Here is a 19,873-nt window from a genome sequence, read left to right on the forward strand (position 1 = left end):
GATTGTTCACTTGTAAATAAAACACCCTTCCTGCAGGTGGAAAATAGTCATTATTCAAAACAGGGAGACCAAAAATAGCTTAGTCAACAGAACACACTCCCAGGCTGATCAAAGTGACCCACAAACACAATTGGGCTCTCTTTCCACTTAGAAGCAATGCTGGGGGATGGGTGGGGATAATAATGCCAGGGAACTCTGAATGACAGACCACTTGGGCAGTCACTCAGCTTCTCCACAAGGCAGAGAAGCAATGGGCAGCTACCAGGAGTTAAAGACTATTTTGGCTGAAAGCCATGGAAAGGGGCCCAGTCTGACTGAGGAAGCACCTAGGGGAGAACCATTATAATATCATTAGCATCAGAAATGCTCTTGGGGGGAAGACCGAGCTGCTGGAATACAAAATGCATTCAATGAATTGGGATTATCATTCAGAAAAGCCTGAGAAGTTTCTGGCAAAAGAGAAACAGAGAGACCAACAGAGAGACTGTTCATTGCAGTCTGAGACAAGCACAATCAAAGTCAGGGAGGGAGCTTTCAGAACAGACCCCTTATGCCTTAGAACTGGATGCAAAATCCACTTAGAACCAAACACTGACCATTTGTAAAAAACACTGTGAATCCCACCATAAGCAAAAGGAATCAATAGTTTCCAAGGACTCCCCACAGAAACCTTACAGCTTTCCCTCAGCAGCAATGGCAGTCTAGTCAGAAGGGAACACCCCTCCTTGGGCAGATGGGGAAAATAAGGGCCAAAGAGGAGCCAGGAGTGAGTCAGACTGCCCAAGGTCACTGCTAGCTAGTTAGTGGTAGAGGAGGGCTCTTTCCACTCTGTCTTAAGGCCCAAGGGCAGAGAACAGGCCTGTCATCGCCAAATAGGGTCTAAGCTCTTCTGTGGAGGCAGAGTCATTATGGCGCTAATAAATCAACCAAAAAGTATTATTGAGTACCCATGATGCATCAGTTGCCATGTGAAGAGCTGTGGACACAGGTAAAAATGAGACAGTCCATACTGTAAGAAATGGGAGAAGGAGTTTTGTTTCCACAGAACTAAAGGTGTGCTTCCCCGCCCTCCCCCACCCCAGCTTTAGCAGAGACCAGGCCTCAAGGTCGGTCAGGTGAGAGGTCAGAGGCTTGTACGCATGTGCATACTTTTTAAGAAGGCAGTCTGGGGAATTAGAGAGGCCAAACTGCTTGAACCAGTTCAGGCTTATCTAGGGTCTGGTCTTGGTCAAGAATCCAGGCCTGCTGATTTGCGTAATTTGCATATGTTAAAGAGAGAAAGTAGGGGAAGTAAAAGAATATAGTTTAATCCTAAACTAAGACAAGGAAAATCTAATTAACTTCACTTTTGCTTCTGTATCCTTATTACCCTATTTATATAAACTGTATAACCTAGGAAAACTATGTAAAAAATAAAGATTGTAAGCTAACCATGACTCTAGCAGGAGTGGAGGGAATGGTTACCCCTGCTCCTGCAGCTGTATCGGTGTGAGTGTTCCCGCGAGCACTACACCCACTCTCCCGGGGAGCATAATAAAATGCCTTCCTCTGCCCACTCTGGTACTGAATTCTTTGGGTGTGAATGGGCAAATCACATGGATTTTCCTAAGGTCAAGTGAAGGTAAGCAACAGGCAGCGGAAGCTCGCCAGGCTTACTCCTGGATCTTGCCTTGGGGTGTCCTGTGATCCCCACTGCGGTGTTAAGAGGGCTACCACTCTGGATTCCCTTGGGGAACCCTGTGGTCTACACGGCCTTCTTAAGGGGACATCACATGGGACTTCCAGCCCTGTCTCGGGAGCCTTGTGATCTTACTGCCATCCTAAGGGGCCATCACTTGGGTCTTCCTTACAGTCTGACCCCTAGGAGGCCCTGGGATCCCCACAGATTAAGGGATGGCTACCACTTGGTCTTCCTCTGGGAGTCCTGTGGTCTGTACAGCCTTCCCTAGGGATTATCACAGGGTTCTTCCTCAGGACTTTGGCCCTGCCTAGGAAGTCCAGTGATCCCCAAAACCACGTTTCTCACAATACCCTCCAGGATATTACATTTTATTGGGAAAACAACAAAGGCACAAAGAAGTGTATACAGGATAGATACAAAATAATGTTGGCAGAAAAGACAGGAAGAACTGAAAGAAGCAGAAAAGGTTCCAGACAGAAAGCGGAGCTTGAGCGGAGCCTTTAAGTTAAAGGATTCCAGAAGGGGAAGGTGAGGAAGGTGTATTCCACACATCAGAGATAACCCATACAAAGGCACAGAAAAGGGAGGTGAAGTATTTAATGTATGAAGATGAATGAGAAAGCCATTTTGGCCGCACCACAGAGTTCAGGAAGGGGAGTAATATACAATAAGGCTGAGAACACCGGTGAGGCCAGGTTGTAAAGGTTGCAAATGCCAAATGAAGAAATTTCTATTTGATCCTAGGGGAAATAGGGAGCCACTGGAGTTCATGGAGTAGGGGAATCACGCGGTCAGAGCTGTGCTTTAAGAAAATCATTTTGGCAACTGGAGGATAGTCAGGAGGAGGGAGGGACTTGAAACAGGAAGGTCGAATAGAAGAAATCTATGGCACTAGTCCAGGTGAGAGGGAATGAGGACCCTAGTTAGAGCAGTAGCTATGTAAGTGAAAAGAAGGGAAGGGACAAGAGGAGATGTGGTGGAGGGAAATACAAGAAAGTCTGGCAATTGATTAGGTATGTGGCATGAAGGAGCGGTGAGACAAGGATAACACTGCGGTTGTGAACGGTGCCCTTTACAGAACCAGAGACTGTGGGGATTTTGAGATAGAAAGAAGGGGAGGTGAGGAAGCTCGGGGTGACTGACCTTTATTTTCTAGGCAAAGTCTTCAGCTGAAAAGGTGCAGGGAGGAAGAGATGTGGGGATTCTGAGGAGGGAAGAGAATATGGGAGGGCGACAGAGCACAGATGCCAACACTGACCTCTAGCCTCCAGCAACAATCAACCAGTCCTGAGAGCTGTTCGACTCAGATTATATGTAATTGGGAAATATTTAACAAAATAAATAAAAATACAATAGAATATTGATAATGTTAATATGTGGTTTTCTACATCAATATGCTGCTTGCAGGGATCCTTATGAAGAATTTGGTGGCCTTGTTTCTATTTAAGTTTGATACCACTGAGATAGAGAATCAATTAGGAAGAAGTAAAAGGATGGCTTCTTTATATAGAGCTTTAAGGTTTATGGAGCACTTTTCTCATAATAATCCTGTGTAATAGGTATCATAAGTATTATTTCCATTTTACAGATGAGAAAACTGAGGCTCAGAGCGATTAAGAGATTTATACTAAGTTAATAAACACCAAAGCCAGAAAGAACAAGACATTGCTAAGGGACTTTAGAGGTTTTCTGGCCCAACCCTCTACCATTGTGGCATACTGTAGACCAGTATGGTAAGTGTAGACCACGTACTTCCCACAGCTGTTGTGAGAAAAGCATGTGGTAAACTGTAATATGCTAGAGAAATGTGAGCTGTTATTATTATTGGGAGGGGCGGTGTATCTGGCTGCATGTGCGGAATGGATTGAAGCGGGGAACTGAGTGGGAAGGGGAGGTATGGTCAGGAGGCTGTCTCCAGAAGCCCAGTTTAGCAATAAAGAGAACAGGGATAGGAACAGCAACAATGAACTCCTCACAGAATTCCCTTGTTTCCAGAATTCTGTCCCGAGGAAGTTCCCCACCCCCACCTCTCCCAGCCCCCAGGACCAGCCTGGCAGGAAAAGCCACTGAATCTGCATGTCTTCCCCTGTGTCTTCATGATGCCCATTCCTTTCCTTCTTGTCCTCTTCTCGATCATGTGGTCTGTCTTCCCTGCCCAGCTCAGCCAGTCTGTCTGAAAGCCCGGCCTGGGTGTGCCCCTCTCTCTCTGGGGAGTGTCACTGGGCACACTCAGCCAGGATCCAACACTAACAACCTCCGCTGAAAAAAGCAGAGAGGGTCTTTTTATGTAACAAAATTGAAATTTCCGGGAGAGAAAGAAAATCCCCTAAAGTGAAATTCCAGGAAGTCTATCTTAGAGCTCTGTATTCCCAACAGCTGCACAGGTCTTCCTCTGGAACGGTGCCCTTTACAGAACCAGAGACTGTGAGCTCCTTGAGGGCAAACAAGAACCAGAGACTGTGGGGATTTTGAGATAGAAAGAAGGGGAGGTGAGGAAGCTCGGGGTGACTGACCTTTATTTTCTAGGCAAAGTCCTCAGCTGAAAAGGTGCAGGGAGGAAGAGATGTGGGGATTCTGAGGAGAGAAGAGAATATGGCAGGGGGACAGAGCACAGATGCCAACACTGACCTCTAGCCTGCAGCAACAATCAACCAGTCCTATTAGGAAAATTCGTTAAGTACAACACTAACTTCTCCAGGTTAGTGCAGTCTGAGGGCCAGAGTCAACCTGAAACACACACAATAAAAGCACACATCTTACCATACTTCAAAGCTTCCAAAGTGCCCTCCTCACAACAACCTGGGAAGGAGACAGGGAAAGCATTCTTAGCCTCATTTTATACATCTCTAGGCTAAATACTCCCAAGTGAAAATAATAAACTTCCTTTATGATATTTCTTACAATCGGTCATCAGCACTTTGTGTTAAGACCTCAAATGAGGGAGAACCTGCTAAGAGTGTTTTCTTAAAGAAAAAAAACAACATTAATTTATTCCTTCATTCATTTATCCAACCAACATTTATCCAGTGACTACTCGCTGCAGAGCACCGTGATGAGGACAACAGAGCAAGGCCTTGAACTCAGCTCCGCTGACTGTCAATTCAAGCCCTTTTCCATTCTCTGGTCACCACATGGCTCTCATGAGACTACCTGGTCCACGAGAAGCATCCTCTCTAGGCAGTGCCCATTTAGGCAAAGAGATCTGGCCAGATCTCTATTCCCACTGCAGTTTCTACTGGAGACCTCGAAGCTCTGGCACTTCTCAGAGACACTCAGCACACTTGCTAGACTCAACAACTGCTTTGTTCCCCTCCCCCCAAAGGTGCCCACTTCAGGACCCTCAAATTAGCATGAAACTTCTGTCAGTATGAAGTTTATGCCTGTGTCCCCATGCACGCATGCACACACATCCACTCTCTGTGTCTCTGTCTCTGTCTCCCTCTTTTCCTTCCTCCCTCCCTCCAGGTAATGCATTCCCCCAACACATTCCTCTCAAAATTACGCTAATCAGAGGTTTCCAAAAGCTTCAGACACAGACACTTCTTTAAGTTGCTCTGGACTCGAGAGGCCCCAAATTTAGCTCTACTCCAAAAGCATGCCGTGGTGCCGTCACCAAGGGTGAGTCCCTCCAGCTCCATCTGTTGTCACTAAACTGGCCCCCAAAACCATCCCATGCCTCAACGTAAGACATTAAGCCGTCTTCCTATGTCTCAGTGGTAGCTAGGACAATCGAGGTTTCTCCATTCTATATGCAGAAGTCCAAGTAACTCAGGGCTATTTCCCAAGATAACCCCTGGCCAAAACACCAGAGCTGGGTGAGCAGGGAAAAAGGACAAAAGGCGAGGGAGAAGACTCACGCTCACAAAGGCAAAAGCCACTTAGAGGAAGGAAAAGAAGGATCATTAAAAGCAGTCCCTCGTCTACAACTACAGTAACTAATCTCAACCAAGCTGGGAAGGAAAACAGCATAAAGTTAATCAGAAAGTGGAAGTCTTAGGTTTCTGATTCCGTATCTCACTGACTGCGGGACCCATCACAAGTCACTCCCCTTTCTGAATTTCAGTTGCCTCATCTGTAAAACGGGGATGTCACCACTGTTGTTGTTGATGTCTGTCCTTCATTTCTGAAGAGGACCAATGACATCATAGGCTGATATCTCGACTCTCACGTGACTTGGATTGAAGCGAGGCCGAGCTGCATCAAGTCGTCAGCCTCACTCTCTCTTCCAGAGTCATCGAAGTCCAGTGGCAAGACGGAAGTCAGGATGCCACGGAGGATCTTGGCATCTTCCATGTCTGACCAAGCTCTAAGCACTCCACAGCACCTGCTTCAGCCGCCTTCATGGCTGCTGAACAAATTGTTCTCATCCACCCATTCCACCAGAGGAAGTCTTCACATGTTTGGGGTAGACACTCCCCTAACTCACCAACAGGTTTGTGGCCCAGCAATTGCCCTCAGCCTGATTTATTCCATCTGCCAAGACAGTTTGACAGGGTGTGGCTGCTGCACATGCTACAGCTTCTTGGAGCCACAGGTGAGAGTTGGGTGAATCCAGTGGACATCAAAGGTGGAAAGCAGCCTGGAAAAGGGCTGGGCAAGTCCTCATACCAGAGGGGCTAGTCCTCCTAGAGCACCCATATACTCCACCAACCACAGGTCATTGTAAAGATTGAATGTATGACCAACATATTACCCAAGTGAGAGTTGTTATTAATATCCCAGAGCACAGTGTCTTTTCTGGGGCTATGCGGTACCCTCCCCTCAGCCTGCTGCCCCAGAGTTCCCATCAGTCCTTGCTTCCTGGATTTGCTCTGTGTGAGGGGGCTAAAACATGCAACTCTTCCAGAATTCCATGCCCCACTTCCCTCAGTCAAGTAGCCAGGAAAGGAACCTGGGGGGATCCCTGGGGTGCTCTATACTGTCCTCATACTTACTTTGGGACTACAGCTTCACCCAAATTTTTTTCCCACAAATGTGGGTCCTGCAGGAGACTGAGCCAGCTGAAAGATGCTCAGGAGGTGCTTCCTGACACTATCCCCAGACTCCTCACTTCCCAAGAAGGCTATTCTTCAGAGGTGTGAGTTATTCAGGCTTCGCAAGGCCAGAGGTACTTGTGACTTAACTCAGGCCCTTCAAGAACAACTCTGCTCTATAAACATGCCCCCAGAGAGACTTCCAAATGATATCTTTAGACCATAAAACCAGGACTCAAGTGAAAAAATAATCCCTGAACTGCAGAATTAGAGCCCTTCCAGACCATCTTGCCCAGAGACAGGACTGATGCCCAGGCAGGCACCAGGCTCCCAGGTCAGAAGGGGAAGGCCAACTCCTTTGCTTGCTTCTAGTCTCTCCCCTCTCTAATTATCTTATACCCAACTACCAAAGCAATTTTCTTAATGCCCAGATCTGACTCCACTGCTCAAAACCTTTGGAGGCTGCTCCTTGTTTCCTTTAGGATAAAATACAAACTCTTTCACCTTGTATTTCAGGTTCTCTATTATCTGGCTCTAACCTACTCTATGCACTTTACATTCCTGATAAACTAGACCAGGGCTGTCCAAAATACAGCCCACAGTGCGATTTTATGTGGCCCACCCATGGGTTTTAATTTTCACAAGCGAAAAAGTAAAATAATAATTTGCATGGAATGCATATTAGATTTTTTAATTCCATCACTAATAAATAATCTCGCTGATGTCAATTTTCTTTAAGCAGTATTATGGATGGAACAAACCACACAGAATTTTCAATCGATCTGTGTGGGATGCATTCTGTCTATACGATACAGACTAGTCAGCGTGCACCTACCTTCATACTGTTGTGTTGTTGCTTTGTTGTTTTGTGTTTGCTTTCGCGCTTTGTCCCTTCACCTGTCATACTGATGATGTGAGTTCCCCCACTTTCTATTAGTGTACTGTATTTTTTATTCTGAGTGTGGCCCTCAAATAATTATTTTATTTTAATGCGGCCCTAAGATAACCTAAGGCTAGACAGCCCTGAACTAGACTACTGGCCAGTCTCCATCCTGTCCTGTCTTCTGTTTCCATGCACTGGTGCAAACCAACTCCATGCCTACACGTTCCTCCCTACTGAAAGCCTTCTCTTCCTTCAAGGCCTAGCTCAAGTGATTTTCCTAAGGTACAGGTCTAATCATGTCATTCCCCCCACTCTAATGGTTGCCCACTGCCTCTAGAAATAAATAAAAGGTCTTCTGTTCAGTTTTTAAAGCCCTTTACAATCTAAGTCCTCCTTTCCATCTCAATCATAATAGTAATGGCTAAGGAGCAGCTAGGTGGCGCAGTGGATAGAGAACCAGCCCTGGAGTCAGGAGGACCTGAGTTCAAATCTGACCTCAGACAGTTGACACTTACTAGCTGTGTGACACTGGGCAAGTCACTTAACCCCAATTGCCTTGCAAAAATAATAATGATAGATAGTATTTACACAATGCTTTAAGGCTTGCAAAGCACTTTACATATGTTAAATTCACTCAATCCTCACAACAACACTGTGAGGTTATGGTTGTGGTTCAATCAATTTCCAACTCTTCTTGACCCCATTTTGGGGTTTTCTTGAAAAAGATAAGGGAGTGGTTTGCCATTTCCTTCTCCAGCTCATTTTATAGATAAGGAAACTGAGGCAAACAAGCTTAAGTGACTTGCCCAGGGTCACACAGCAAGCAAGCATCTGAGGCAGGATTTGAACTCACTAAAATGGTCTTCCTGACTCCAGGCCCAGCACTCTATGCACTATGGTGCCACCTAGCTGCCCACCCTGTGAGCCAGGTGCGATTATTACCCCCATTTTACAGATAAAGAGACTGACTGAGATGTTAAGTGACTTGCCCAAGGCCATACAACCATGAAGTATCTTTAATAGGATTCAAAGTCAGTCTTCCAGATTCCAAATCCGCCAATCTATCTACCACACAACATCCTTTAGGTACAGTAAGCCAAAGTGGGTTTGTAGTCCTTCCCTACACACGCTATCTCCCATACCTATGCCTTTGCACTGGCTGCTCCCCATGCCTGGACGGCCCTCCTTTCCTATCTTGCACTCTACATCCCACTTTGTATCATACTTATTAGTATGCAAGCCAGAGCCCAATCAGGAAAATTAAAACTCACTAAAGGCAGGACTTACTGTTTTTCATTTTGTGTCTCCCGAACTAATCCCAGTACCTTGTAACATAGGAGGCCCTTAATAAGTGCTGATAATCAATGTTCTAAGACCCCAATTAACATACACATAACGGGAGGAGTGTCCACCTTCCAACCAAGAGAGGGCTGTTCAAACAAAGATACTCAAGAGTCCCATTTCATTCTTTGTTAAGGACAGAGAATGGTGACAGACTTCCTGGTACCATCTGGCAGGAAGAAACTTGTATAGATAAGTGAAAAGAACTAGAACCATGGAAGCTCGGAGTTGGAAGGACCCTTGGAGGCATTTCGTCCAAACCAGACCTTAACAGGAATATCCTCTACAGTATCCTCAACAAGTGGTCATCCAGGTGCCAAGTGCAGATCTCCTGAAGCAGCCCATTCCCCAGCAGGGTAGCTGGAGTCATGAAGAAGTTTTTCTTTACACTCAGCTGAAATCTTCCTCTGTACAAATTCTACTCACTGCTCCTCGTTCTGCACTCTGGGACCACACACAAGTCCCTTTCAACTACACTAAGGCCGATACTCCCATGGCCCCCAAGTTTTCTGTTTTCATTCCTAGTTCCTTCAGTCAATTCTCCTACAGTATGGATTCAAGGCCCCCCACTCTCCTTTGTATGTTCCAGGTTGCCCATGTCCTTCTAAAACTGCATATGATACTCCAAAAATGCCCTGACCAGTATAGATAAGGTATATATAATGACACCTTCCCTCTCTTAAGGCAGCCTAAGGTTGCATTAGGGTTCTTGGTGGCCCCATCACAATGGTGGTTCATACTGAACTTGCAGTATCACCAACCATTCCTTAAGCAACAGAAAAGGAAAGGGAATGCTTCCATTTTCAAGAAAGGAAAGAAGGGGAAGAAAAAGGAGAGGAGAAACAGAAACTTTCATTAAGTGCCTATTGAAAATACATCATTTGATCTTCACAGCCCCCCGGGAGACAAGTGCTGCTATTACCATCCCCCTTTTGAAGCTGAGGAAACTCAGGCAAACAGAAATTAAATAGCTCGTCCAGAATCACACACCTAGTCAGTGCCTTAGACTAGACTGGAACACAGGTCTTCCTGCCTGCAGGCTCAGCCCTCTTTCTGCTGTGCTGCCTAGATACCCAAGGCACTGGCCCGATCTAGATATCACAGGCCCAAAATCATGGGAAATGTCTGCAATAGCAACAAGACAAGTGTTCTTAGTTCACAGTAAGGAGAGCGACAGGCCCCAAGATCACCTTAGGAGTCTTCTATCAGCCTCCTGCTGGAGCTTCCCCAATAAGGACAAAACTAAACATAGTCAATCGTCCTTCATCATCCTCCACAGATATTCCTCAATTTCTTATCTCTGCAGCAACTCTGCTGACACCGTTCCAGAAGGCCTCCCTCTCTTATATCCATTTGTCAAAATTCTGTCCCTTCTTTAAGGTCCTGCTCCAATGGCATCTCCTCTATGAACACTTCCTTGATCCTGCCCTCTTCTCCCCACTTAGAAATTATCTTTCCTTCCTTTGTTTATACTTTCATGCTTTTGTGTTCTGCCATTTCCAGACCTTCCCTTTGCCTCTGAAGTACACACCAATCAATTATACCAGATCCAGCTACTGACTCTAGGACTGACATCCTCCCCTGGTTCATGATCTGCCTTTCCACCCCAATTCCTGACCTCATCCTTGGGAACTTCAATATTAATGATGATGACCCTACCACCACCCTGGGCTCTTTATTAACTGGATCAATTCCCATGACTTCTACATTTATATCTACACCATACCTGCCAACAGGGGCTGCCACACCTTAGACCCAAGGCCACAAGATTTAAAACACTGAAATTCCTCTTTCTGCCCAGAATCTCCTATCACAGGATCATAGGACTAGAGTGAAATCTCCCATTGTTTCTCACTAATCCCACTTGGTTCTTTACCCTCATGATTCTCAAACTTCTCCAAGCCATTGCTAGAGGAAATCATCATGTTGTGTTGACTGAGCCCACTACAAATATAATCTCAAATTGGCCCTCTCTACATCACAATAACCCTTATACTCATTTCTAATTAACTCCCTAACAAACTCTCTCTACGGAGGCTATAAGCAGACCTTCTTTCTCAAGCTCTCAATTCTACCCTAACTTCTCCCTCTCAAAAAGATGATGTCACCTCTTATTTTATTAAATAGATTAAAAATCCTACCCAGCTGTTTTCAGTCCTTTCATCTCCCATCCCCCCAACCTCAAAAAAACTCTTATGGACCCATCCATTCTCCTAGCCCTGCCCACTGCTCCAATCTCAGAGGAAAAGGCAGTCCTACCCTACTGCTCCAATCTCATGATAAAATGGCCTTCCCCCATTGCTTCAGTCTCAGATGATAAAATACGCACCTCCCCCCCCCCATTGCTCCAATCTCAGATGATAAAATGGCCTTCCCCCATTGTTCCAGTATCAAATGATAAAATGGTCCTCCTCCATTGCTCCAATCTCAGAGAATGAGGCAGTACTCTCCTATTGCTCCAATCTCAGAGGATAACCTCCACAATGACACAGTGATAACTTTATCCCAATTTGTGCTAACTCTTTCCTTTCCTGCCTGCTCCCAGACCTTGCTGCATTATTCACTACATTTTTGTCATCTCCAGTCTCTTATTCTCTACTGACTCCTTCCCCACTATATACAAACATGTTCTGGTGTCCCCATCTAGTCCCTTCATTTTACAAATCAGTAAACTGAAACTCAAGAGAGGGGAAGTGACTTGCCAAAGGTTATGTGACTAGTAAGTTTCAGAGCCAGGACCCAACATATTCCAACACCTTCTGCTCATCTTATCAACCTGAAGGCAATACCAGACACCAGACTGGACTAAGTCAAGTAGGCTGTGGTCAAATGATCACAAGTTTTGGGCAAGTAGCTTCCTCTCCTTTGGCTTCCACTTCTTCATTAATAAAAAGAAAGGGTTTCAACTAGATAAGCTCTGTAGTTCCTTCCACTACTAGCACTCTATAATTGAGTGATTTTCCATTTCAACTGCCATCAAACAGTAAGGTCAGAGAAAGGCAAGGCAGAGCAAGATAAATCTTTGGGCCCATTTCCTTTTTTCTACTAAGCTCTGGACATGGGCAAATATGTATAGCTGTTTTGGGGGGACCCCATAACTGACATCCAGGTGCTCCCCTCCATTAGCCTTAGTTGACAAAGTTCAATATTCACTCACATGGCACCCTACTGCCTAATGAATAAAGTCTAAATTCTTTACTGCACACTCACACTACCTGTGTGATCTTGGGCAATTCACGTAACCTCCCAGGCCTCAGTTTCTTCATTTGAAAAATAAAAGAATTGAAATAAATGGCCTCTAAGGTCCTTTCTGGCTCTAAATTTATGACACGTTGATTCTAAAGGGCTCCATAATAAGACACCAACCTTATCTCATAGTAATCCCCACTTGTACAACTGAGGTTCTAGCCCAAGCAGCCTGTTCAACCCCCAAGGCCATCTTATATTTTCCCACCACTGCACCTTTGTTTACGTTGTTCCCTCTATCAGAAATACTCCACCCCATCCCACATATCTACCTGCTGACACGCGACCCATACTGTAAGGCCCAGATCAAAGGTCCCCTTCTCCATGAAACCTTCCTTGACTCTCCCAGTTGGAAGCAATCCCTTCTTTGACTGATATGATAGAAGTTTATACTCCTTTTATGCACATATCACATTTCATATCTGTGTACACATGTATAATCCCCTTTCTAAATTATAAGATCCATGAGAAGCCAGACATATCTTATCTAAACTTAGTATCTCCTTCAGAAACTAGAATACTGCAGATAGTGGAATCTTAATAAATACTATTGAATGCTGAATGAAAACTTGAATGAACTTGTTGCTTCAACAAATTCTAGTTTGTCCTAAAGCCAAGCCGCTACAGGCAAATTACCTGTCCAAGAAAGGCCCGGGCCAGGGAGACTGCAGGCTGGTCAAAAAACTCAGGTCCCAGCCGGGAACTATTGCTTTTCTCTCGTGTGAAATAGATACTGTACTCTGGAGAAGGACTCCTGGGTGAGGCAAGTGGGTGATCCCCCAAGGAATCCAACTTGGGCTGGCTCTGGCTGGCTTTTGACTCTGATAACCGTCGTTTTTTCCGAAGCATTGTTCTAGAAAGCTGGATTGGAAAAGAAAACAAAAACAAAACTCTTTAAACATTGAAAACAGTCTCTTCCTACTGGGGGGGGGGGGGGGAAGCAGCCTAGATTTCAAATGAGCAGTTCCCAAAAGATAAACAAGAGAACGAGTTAAGTCACAGATATACCTCAGGGTAGGGAAATGGTTATCAGGAATCATAAGATTCTTAAAATGTTGGAACTGAAAAGGATTAGACCTTAGAACACAGAATACTAGAGCTGGGAAGAACTTCAGAACACAGAATGTCAGAGCTAGAAAAGATTTCAGAACATAGTATGTTAAGCTATAACAAAATGTCAGAACCAAAAGGGACCTTAGAAGTCAATTTAGCTTACCCCTCTCATTTTACAAGGGAGGAAATCAAGATCCAGAGACAGTAACTGATTTTCCCCAGGCATACAAGTAATCAATAAATGAAGATCCTAAAATATGTTCTGATCCTTTTGTGGCCTAAAAAGCCACATTAAAAAAAATTATCCATGGAGCTTTTAACTTTTGTTTCTTGTAAACCACTCTCAAATGGGAGGCCAAAAGGACAAGGACGAGTTTGGAAAAAAAGACAAGCTTTCCAAAGAGTTATCATCACTTTGCTTTAAGGGAGGAAAAATCAACAATCATCCATCAATTTTTTCACACTCCTCATAGCGATACTATATAAATGTCCCAAGCATTTATTTCAAGAAAGAACTTTTTAGCATGACCTTTTTAGTTCTATGGAAAGGAGACAGACAGGGTCCTGGCTTGTGTCTTATGAGGAAAAAACAATTTTAAGGAGGGAAAAAAACAAGTTCAAAGAAATTAAGCTAATATAAATCTACCCAGCTCCTCCCATAAAGCAAGGATCCCACATTTCTGGTCTTACCAACAATTCTCACATGGTACAAACACAAACTAGAACCTAGTGGCTCTGTCAGGAAATGTCTGAAGCTGTATGAAGGAACACAGGACCTCCTGAGAACTAGGGCTCAGTAGGAAGCTGTGCTGACTTCTAAATCTGACCTAGCCAAATACCATGTCACATGCAAATACACTCATGTACTCTTTTCTCTCTCTCTATTTCACAACCCCATTTAAAAAAAAAAAAAAGAAATGCTCCTTGCATAGGGATTATGCTAATCTGTTTCATTCTAATTTTAAGTGCTGCCAAAGCCAGTACTACCCACCCCCTTGCTTTTTTAAAAAAAGAATTGAAATGGACCTCAGAGATCAGAGTCCAGCCCTGTCATTCTTTTAAAAATTAATTATTTACCTGTACTTGACAAACATCAAACATATGTACTTTACATAGACTAGAAAAAGAGGGCTGGTGTAAAAACTATAAATCTATTATGCATATCTTTCATTTTTTAAAAAATACAATAGATTCAGCACATTAATTTCAAAGATACCCTGCTTATCTGTGTGTCCTTTTAAATTTCTATCCTTTTCTATGCCTTTTTAAAAATACTTTTTCTTCTTAGCATCCCTATCACTTATCCCTCTCCTTTACAAAACCCATTAATTAAAAAACAAACAACTCCTTTGTAACAAATAATCATAGTCAAACAAAACAGATCCACATAATGGCCATGTCAAAAATACATATCTCAGGGTACCAGGCTGAGTTTATCCCTTCCTGCAGCTTGTTGGAGCCACAGGTGAGAGCTGAGAGTCAGCTAGGCACCAAAGGCGGGTGAACAGCCCTGAAAAGGACTGGGTAAGCCCTCACACCAGAGCTGCTAGTCCTCTTGAACACGCCACACACCCTGGTAATATGGTACTGGATAAGTAAATTAACTAAGATAGTATTGTCATTTTAAATTTTATTGACACAGCTCAACCATGACCAAATAATATCTCCCCAATATTTAGGTCTGTCTCTTTTCTTGAAGGAATATTTTTGTAATTGTAGTCATAAAGCTCATTCATGTGTGTCTTAGAAGGCAAACTCCCAAATGTTTTATACATTCTGCGGCTTTTTAGAAAAGAATTACTCTTTCAGACACTTCCCATTGAGTTTTGTTGGTAAGACAAAGAAAAAAGTGTTTACAGATGGTTCATTTTTTACTCTGCTATTCTGCCGAAGTTATCATTTTAAATTTTCTCTTAGATGATTCTCTAGTGTCCTCTACATAGATCACAATATCTGCAAAAAGAGTAATTTTATTTCCTTTTTCCCTAGCTTATTCACTAAATTTGTTTTTCTTTTCTTATTGCTATAGCTAGTCTTTCTATACTTATACCAAGTAACAGAGATGCCATCTGGATATCTTGAACTGAATATTGCATAGCCATTTCGAACCCAACATTTTAAAAACAGATGTTATTATCTTCTCCCCCAAACCTTCCCACTTCCACATTTCCCTAATATCATCGAGGGTACCACCACCCTTCTAGTCACCTAGGCTCCCAATCTTGGTGCCCTACTCAATTTATCATAAGCACTCGCCCTGCATATCCAATCTGCTATCAAGTATGGTTGCTTCCACCTTTATAACATTTATCCTAGACCTTCCCTTCTTTTCACTCTCACAGCACCCTACCTTAGTCCAGGGCTAAGCCATCATCACTTCTTGCCTAAATTACCAAAATAGCTTTCTAAATGGTCTTCCTATTGGGTCTAAATAAGCCTTTCCCCACTTCAGTTCATCTTCCATTCAGCTGCTAAAATGCAAGCACAGATATGACCATGTCATCCCTCCACCCAATAATAATATAAGAGCCAGGATAGATAGCACTTTTAAGTTTGCACAGCACTTTATAAATATCTCATTTTATCTTCACAACAACCCTAGGAGATAAGAAAACTGAGGCAACCTTGCCCAGTCACATAGCTAGTAAATGTCTAAGGCCATATTTGAACTCAGGTCTTCCTAACTCCATGTCCAGGGCTCCATCCATTGCACCACCTAGCTACCTCCTAAGAGTGTGAGCTCCTCGACAGCAGAAATGATCTTGTTTTCCTATTTATATCCCCACAATAAGCACTTAATAAATATTTTCTCATTCATTCATTTATCAATACCAATTGCTTCAGGCCTCCGACCTCTGCAATGTGAACGAGATCGGTCTACCCAGATGCTAGAAAAAGGAAGTGGGCTGGAAACACTTGTTACTTTGAGTGAGACATGCAAGCGGAAAGCAGATCCGTCCAATGAGTATATCAACACAGATCTATATCTATATGCACACACATCCACGCATGCACACACACACATAGATCTTGGACGTGCAGAAGAGACAAGCAACAAGCTGAACACCGAAGAGGAAAAGGTCAGGTTAGATGGCACTTGGCAACATGGACAGTGTTATACAGTGACACTATATGGCTGTGAATCATGAAAAACCATCATTTCAGCCTAGAAGATAAAAGACAGAAATAGTTAACACAAAAGTTGTGGGGATATGAGCACAATAATACACCATTTGTGGAATAGAGAACTGGTCCAACTGCCCTAGAAAACTATTTGGAACCACGCAAATCACTAAATTGTTAGCGTCCTTTGACCCAGCAATATCACCACTAAGCACATACCCCAAAGGGATAAAAAAAAAAGACAAACAGCCCATATATGTCACAATATTGGCAGCAACAGATTTGGTGAAAGCAAAAAAAAAAGAAATACAATGGATACCAACTGATTGAATGAATAAACAAATTGCTGCATATGAATAAAATGGAGTATCGTAAAAAAAATGATTAATATGAGGAATTCAGAGAAACATATATGAGAGGATACCTTCAGCCTACCTTTCATGGAGGTAGGAAGTCCACAAGTATTACATATTACAGATGTTTCAATGTATTCATCAGTTGTGGTAATTTTTTTCCTCTTCTTTTTTTTTTTTAAATACGATTTGTTATATGGGATAGCTCTCTGGGAGAAGGAAGTGGAGGGATGTAGGAGATAATTATGATAACATAAAAAACAAGATATTAAACATTTGTTTTTAATTGCCATGGATACTAAAGGGCATTATGGTACAGTGGAAAGATCGCTAGCCTAAGAGACATGAGTCCTAGTTCTGGTTCTGCCACCAACTAGTCCTGTAATTTCTCCACAACACAGGAATGCAGGCAAAGAAGAAACTGTTTAGCGTAACTCCCTCCTTTTACCAATTAGAAAACAGATGTCCAGAGATGGGAAATTATTTATCCAAAGACAGCAAATGCATTAGGTGCCCTGACTTTAAGTCTAGTGAGTGCTCTTTACCAACTGCCTCCTTTGGAAAACAGGGGTGACTGGGAAAAGTAAAAAGTGTTCCATCAATCGGCACTGTTTTTCAAAGCAGCGGGAGGCAGGGGCCCAAGGACCACCACAGAAGAGCAAGAGTTAAATGCTATGGAGTTTTCCATGGCAAAAGCCATTTCTTTCCTGAAAGAATAAACTTCACTACAATCCATCTGGCTGCCACATGTCCTAAAACATCTGACCAGACAATCTTAGTTATTCTGGGACCAAAACTTATTCTTGGAGCTGCGATTAAGAGGGAAGATTAAAGGAGAACAGAAGGCTGATGGATGTTCAAAGATTGGAAAAACACCTCCTCTCAAGCCATTGGAGCTACAGGAGTGCTTGCTTTGACAGAAACCAGTATTTTAAACCAAGTGAAGACATTATATTTTAAACATAAACTGCCACAGAAGTACTGCGTGAACACTCACTGACATGCCTGTCTTTTCAGTCTGGCCACGGTTCTACTGCTCGCTCTAAACATCCCAACAACATGATGTCAAAAGATCCCTGTTATCATTCCATACTTCAATAGCACTTTCCTTGGGTGTTTCGACTGCTCTGATTCAATCCAACAACCATTTATTAAACACTAACTAGAATGTGCAGGGCTGGGGTAGTTGGCACCTAAAGACATAGAAATAGCTGAGCAGGAACAAAACTGAGGTAGAAGTCTGGAGATCCGAGTTCAAATCCCAGTTCTGCCACTTTCTAGACTTGTAATTACAAGCAGATCCTCCATAGGTTTCCCCATCCATAAAGTAGGAATTATAATCACAGTCAATAATCACCATAGCTGGATTTTTAAAAAAAAAGCACTTGACATTAAGCATTCAGGTCTCAGTTTCCTCACCTGTAAAAGGAAGAAGATGGATGAGATGTGGCCTCTTCCAGCTCAGGATCTGTGACTTCACTGAGTCCTTCTATGAGCTCCCTGAGGGTTGAAAGACAGTATCCTGGTTTTACAGATGAGGTTGCATGACAGAATAGAGTGAGGACTGGATTGGGAGTCAGAAGACCTGGTTTCATATCCTGCCTCAAGAACCTGAGTCTTGTGATCATGGGCAAGACTGAGAAAATAATTCACTACCTATACTGCAGAGCTGCTGTGAAGAAGACATCTTAAAAGCCTTAAAGCACCTATTATTACAGATGAAACAGAGGTTCAGAGACTTGCCCAAGATCCTGAAATGAGATGGTGACAGAGATAATGCTGTTGACTATCCCTTCTGCTTCCAGAAAGCATCATCTTCACTCACAGCCTCTATTTCCATACCTGTTTACAGCTCACTTCTAGCCTAGCCGCTAACCCCACCATTAAACTGAAATTACACTTTCTTCTAAAGCAGGGGTGGGGAACCTTTGGCCTCGAGGCCACATGTGGCCCTCTAGGTCCTCAAGTGCAGCCCTTTGATTGAACCGATTCAGTCAAACCTACTGAGTGAACCTCAAGGCCGCAGGTTCCCTGCCCCTGAAACTGATCTCCCTAAATGCTAACTCTGAAGGACTTTTCTAAGTCCTCACGCTCCTTGACCTTTCCTCTGTAGCTTCTGATAACAGGGAACAGCCTTCCTCCAGGACTCTCTCCCTTGGCTTCCATGACACTGCTATCTCACAATTTTCTTACTTGTCTGATCTCTCCTTCCCAAGCTTCTTTGCTGGGTCACTGTCCATCTCCTGCCCCCTCAACATGGGGTCCTCTTCACATCTCTCTACATTTTTTCTTAGAGATCTCATCTACTCCCAAAGGTTAAGTAGCCAAACCTAATATCTCTCCTGAATTCCAGTAATGCTTTGTCATATGATTTTTAGATGTCTCAGGGACATGTGAAAAGAAACATGTCCAAAATGGAGCTATCTACTCCCTAAACCCAAGCCTTCTCCAGATTCTACCTCTACATCATCACCCACATGCTTAGCCATCACCCTGGTTCAAGTCCTCGCCCCTCGCCCCTCGGACAGTACTTCTAATAGCCTCTGAGCTGGTCTCCCTACTTACTGTCCCTCCCCTTTTTAGTCCAACCCCAACACAGCTGCTATAGACTATTTAGTCTAAGTCAGCTCTGATTATGTCGCTCTTCTGTTAAAAACACCTAGGACGAAATACAAACTCCTTAGCCTGGCATTTAAGGCCCTTTGTAATCTGGTTCCCACTTACCATTCTGGTTCATCCTTCTCGATCTCTCTGCAGGCTTTGACCCTGGCAATCGCCCTCTTCATCTTGCTACCCTCTTTTTTCTGGGTTTCCGTAACATGGCTCTCTCCTGATTCTCCTCCCTGACAGCTCCGTTTCAGTCTCTTTTGCTGGATCTTCATCCAGGTTTCACCCACTAACTGAGGGTGTTCCCTAAGGAACAAATGGCTCTATCCTGGGCCCTCTTCTCTTCTCCCTCTATACTAGTTAGCTTGGTGAGCTCATCAGCTCCCATGGATTCAATGATCATATCTATGAAGATGATTCTTGGGGCAGCTAGGTGGTGCAGTGAGTAGAGCACCAGCCCTGGAGTATGGAGGACCTGAGTTCAAATCTGGCCTCAGACACTTGACACACTTACTAGCTGTGTGACCTTGGGCAAGTCACTTAATCCCAACTGCCCTGCCTTCCTCCCTCTAAAAAAAAAAAGACAATAAAATGAAGATGATTCTCAGATCTA

General features: G+C 43.6%; 1 protein-coding gene across 3 annotated transcripts in view; it reads right to left on the reverse strand.

Annotated features, from left to right (window-relative positions):
* Positions 1 to 19,873, reverse strand: part of MPG (N-methylpurine DNA glycosylase) — a 60,260-nt gene that overhangs the window by 25,135 nt on the left and 15,252 nt on the right. The window contains exons 3-4 of one of the 3 annotated variants that reach the window (XM_036739182.1): positions 18,073 to 18,153; positions 12,761 to 12,985 (exon numbers count right to left, since the gene is read on the reverse strand). In XM_036739182.1, coding sequence (XP_036595077.1) covers positions 12,761 to 12,973 — 213 coding nt within the window. In that variant the 5' untranslated portion in view covers positions 12,974 to 12,985; positions 18,073 to 18,153. Of the gene's footprint in view, positions 1 to 12,760; positions 12,986 to 13,867; positions 14,011 to 18,072; positions 18,154 to 19,873 lie in introns of those variants that run through there. The other 2 variants (XM_036739183.1, XM_036739181.1) reach the window with 2 other exon arrangements.

Source organism: Trichosurus vulpecula, chromosome 9 (genome assembly GCF_011100635.1).
Source record: "Trichosurus vulpecula isolate mTriVul1 chromosome 9, mTriVul1.pri, whole genome shotgun sequence".
Lineage (NCBI taxonomy): Eukaryota > Metazoa > Chordata > Mammalia > Diprotodontia > Phalangeridae > Trichosurus > Trichosurus vulpecula.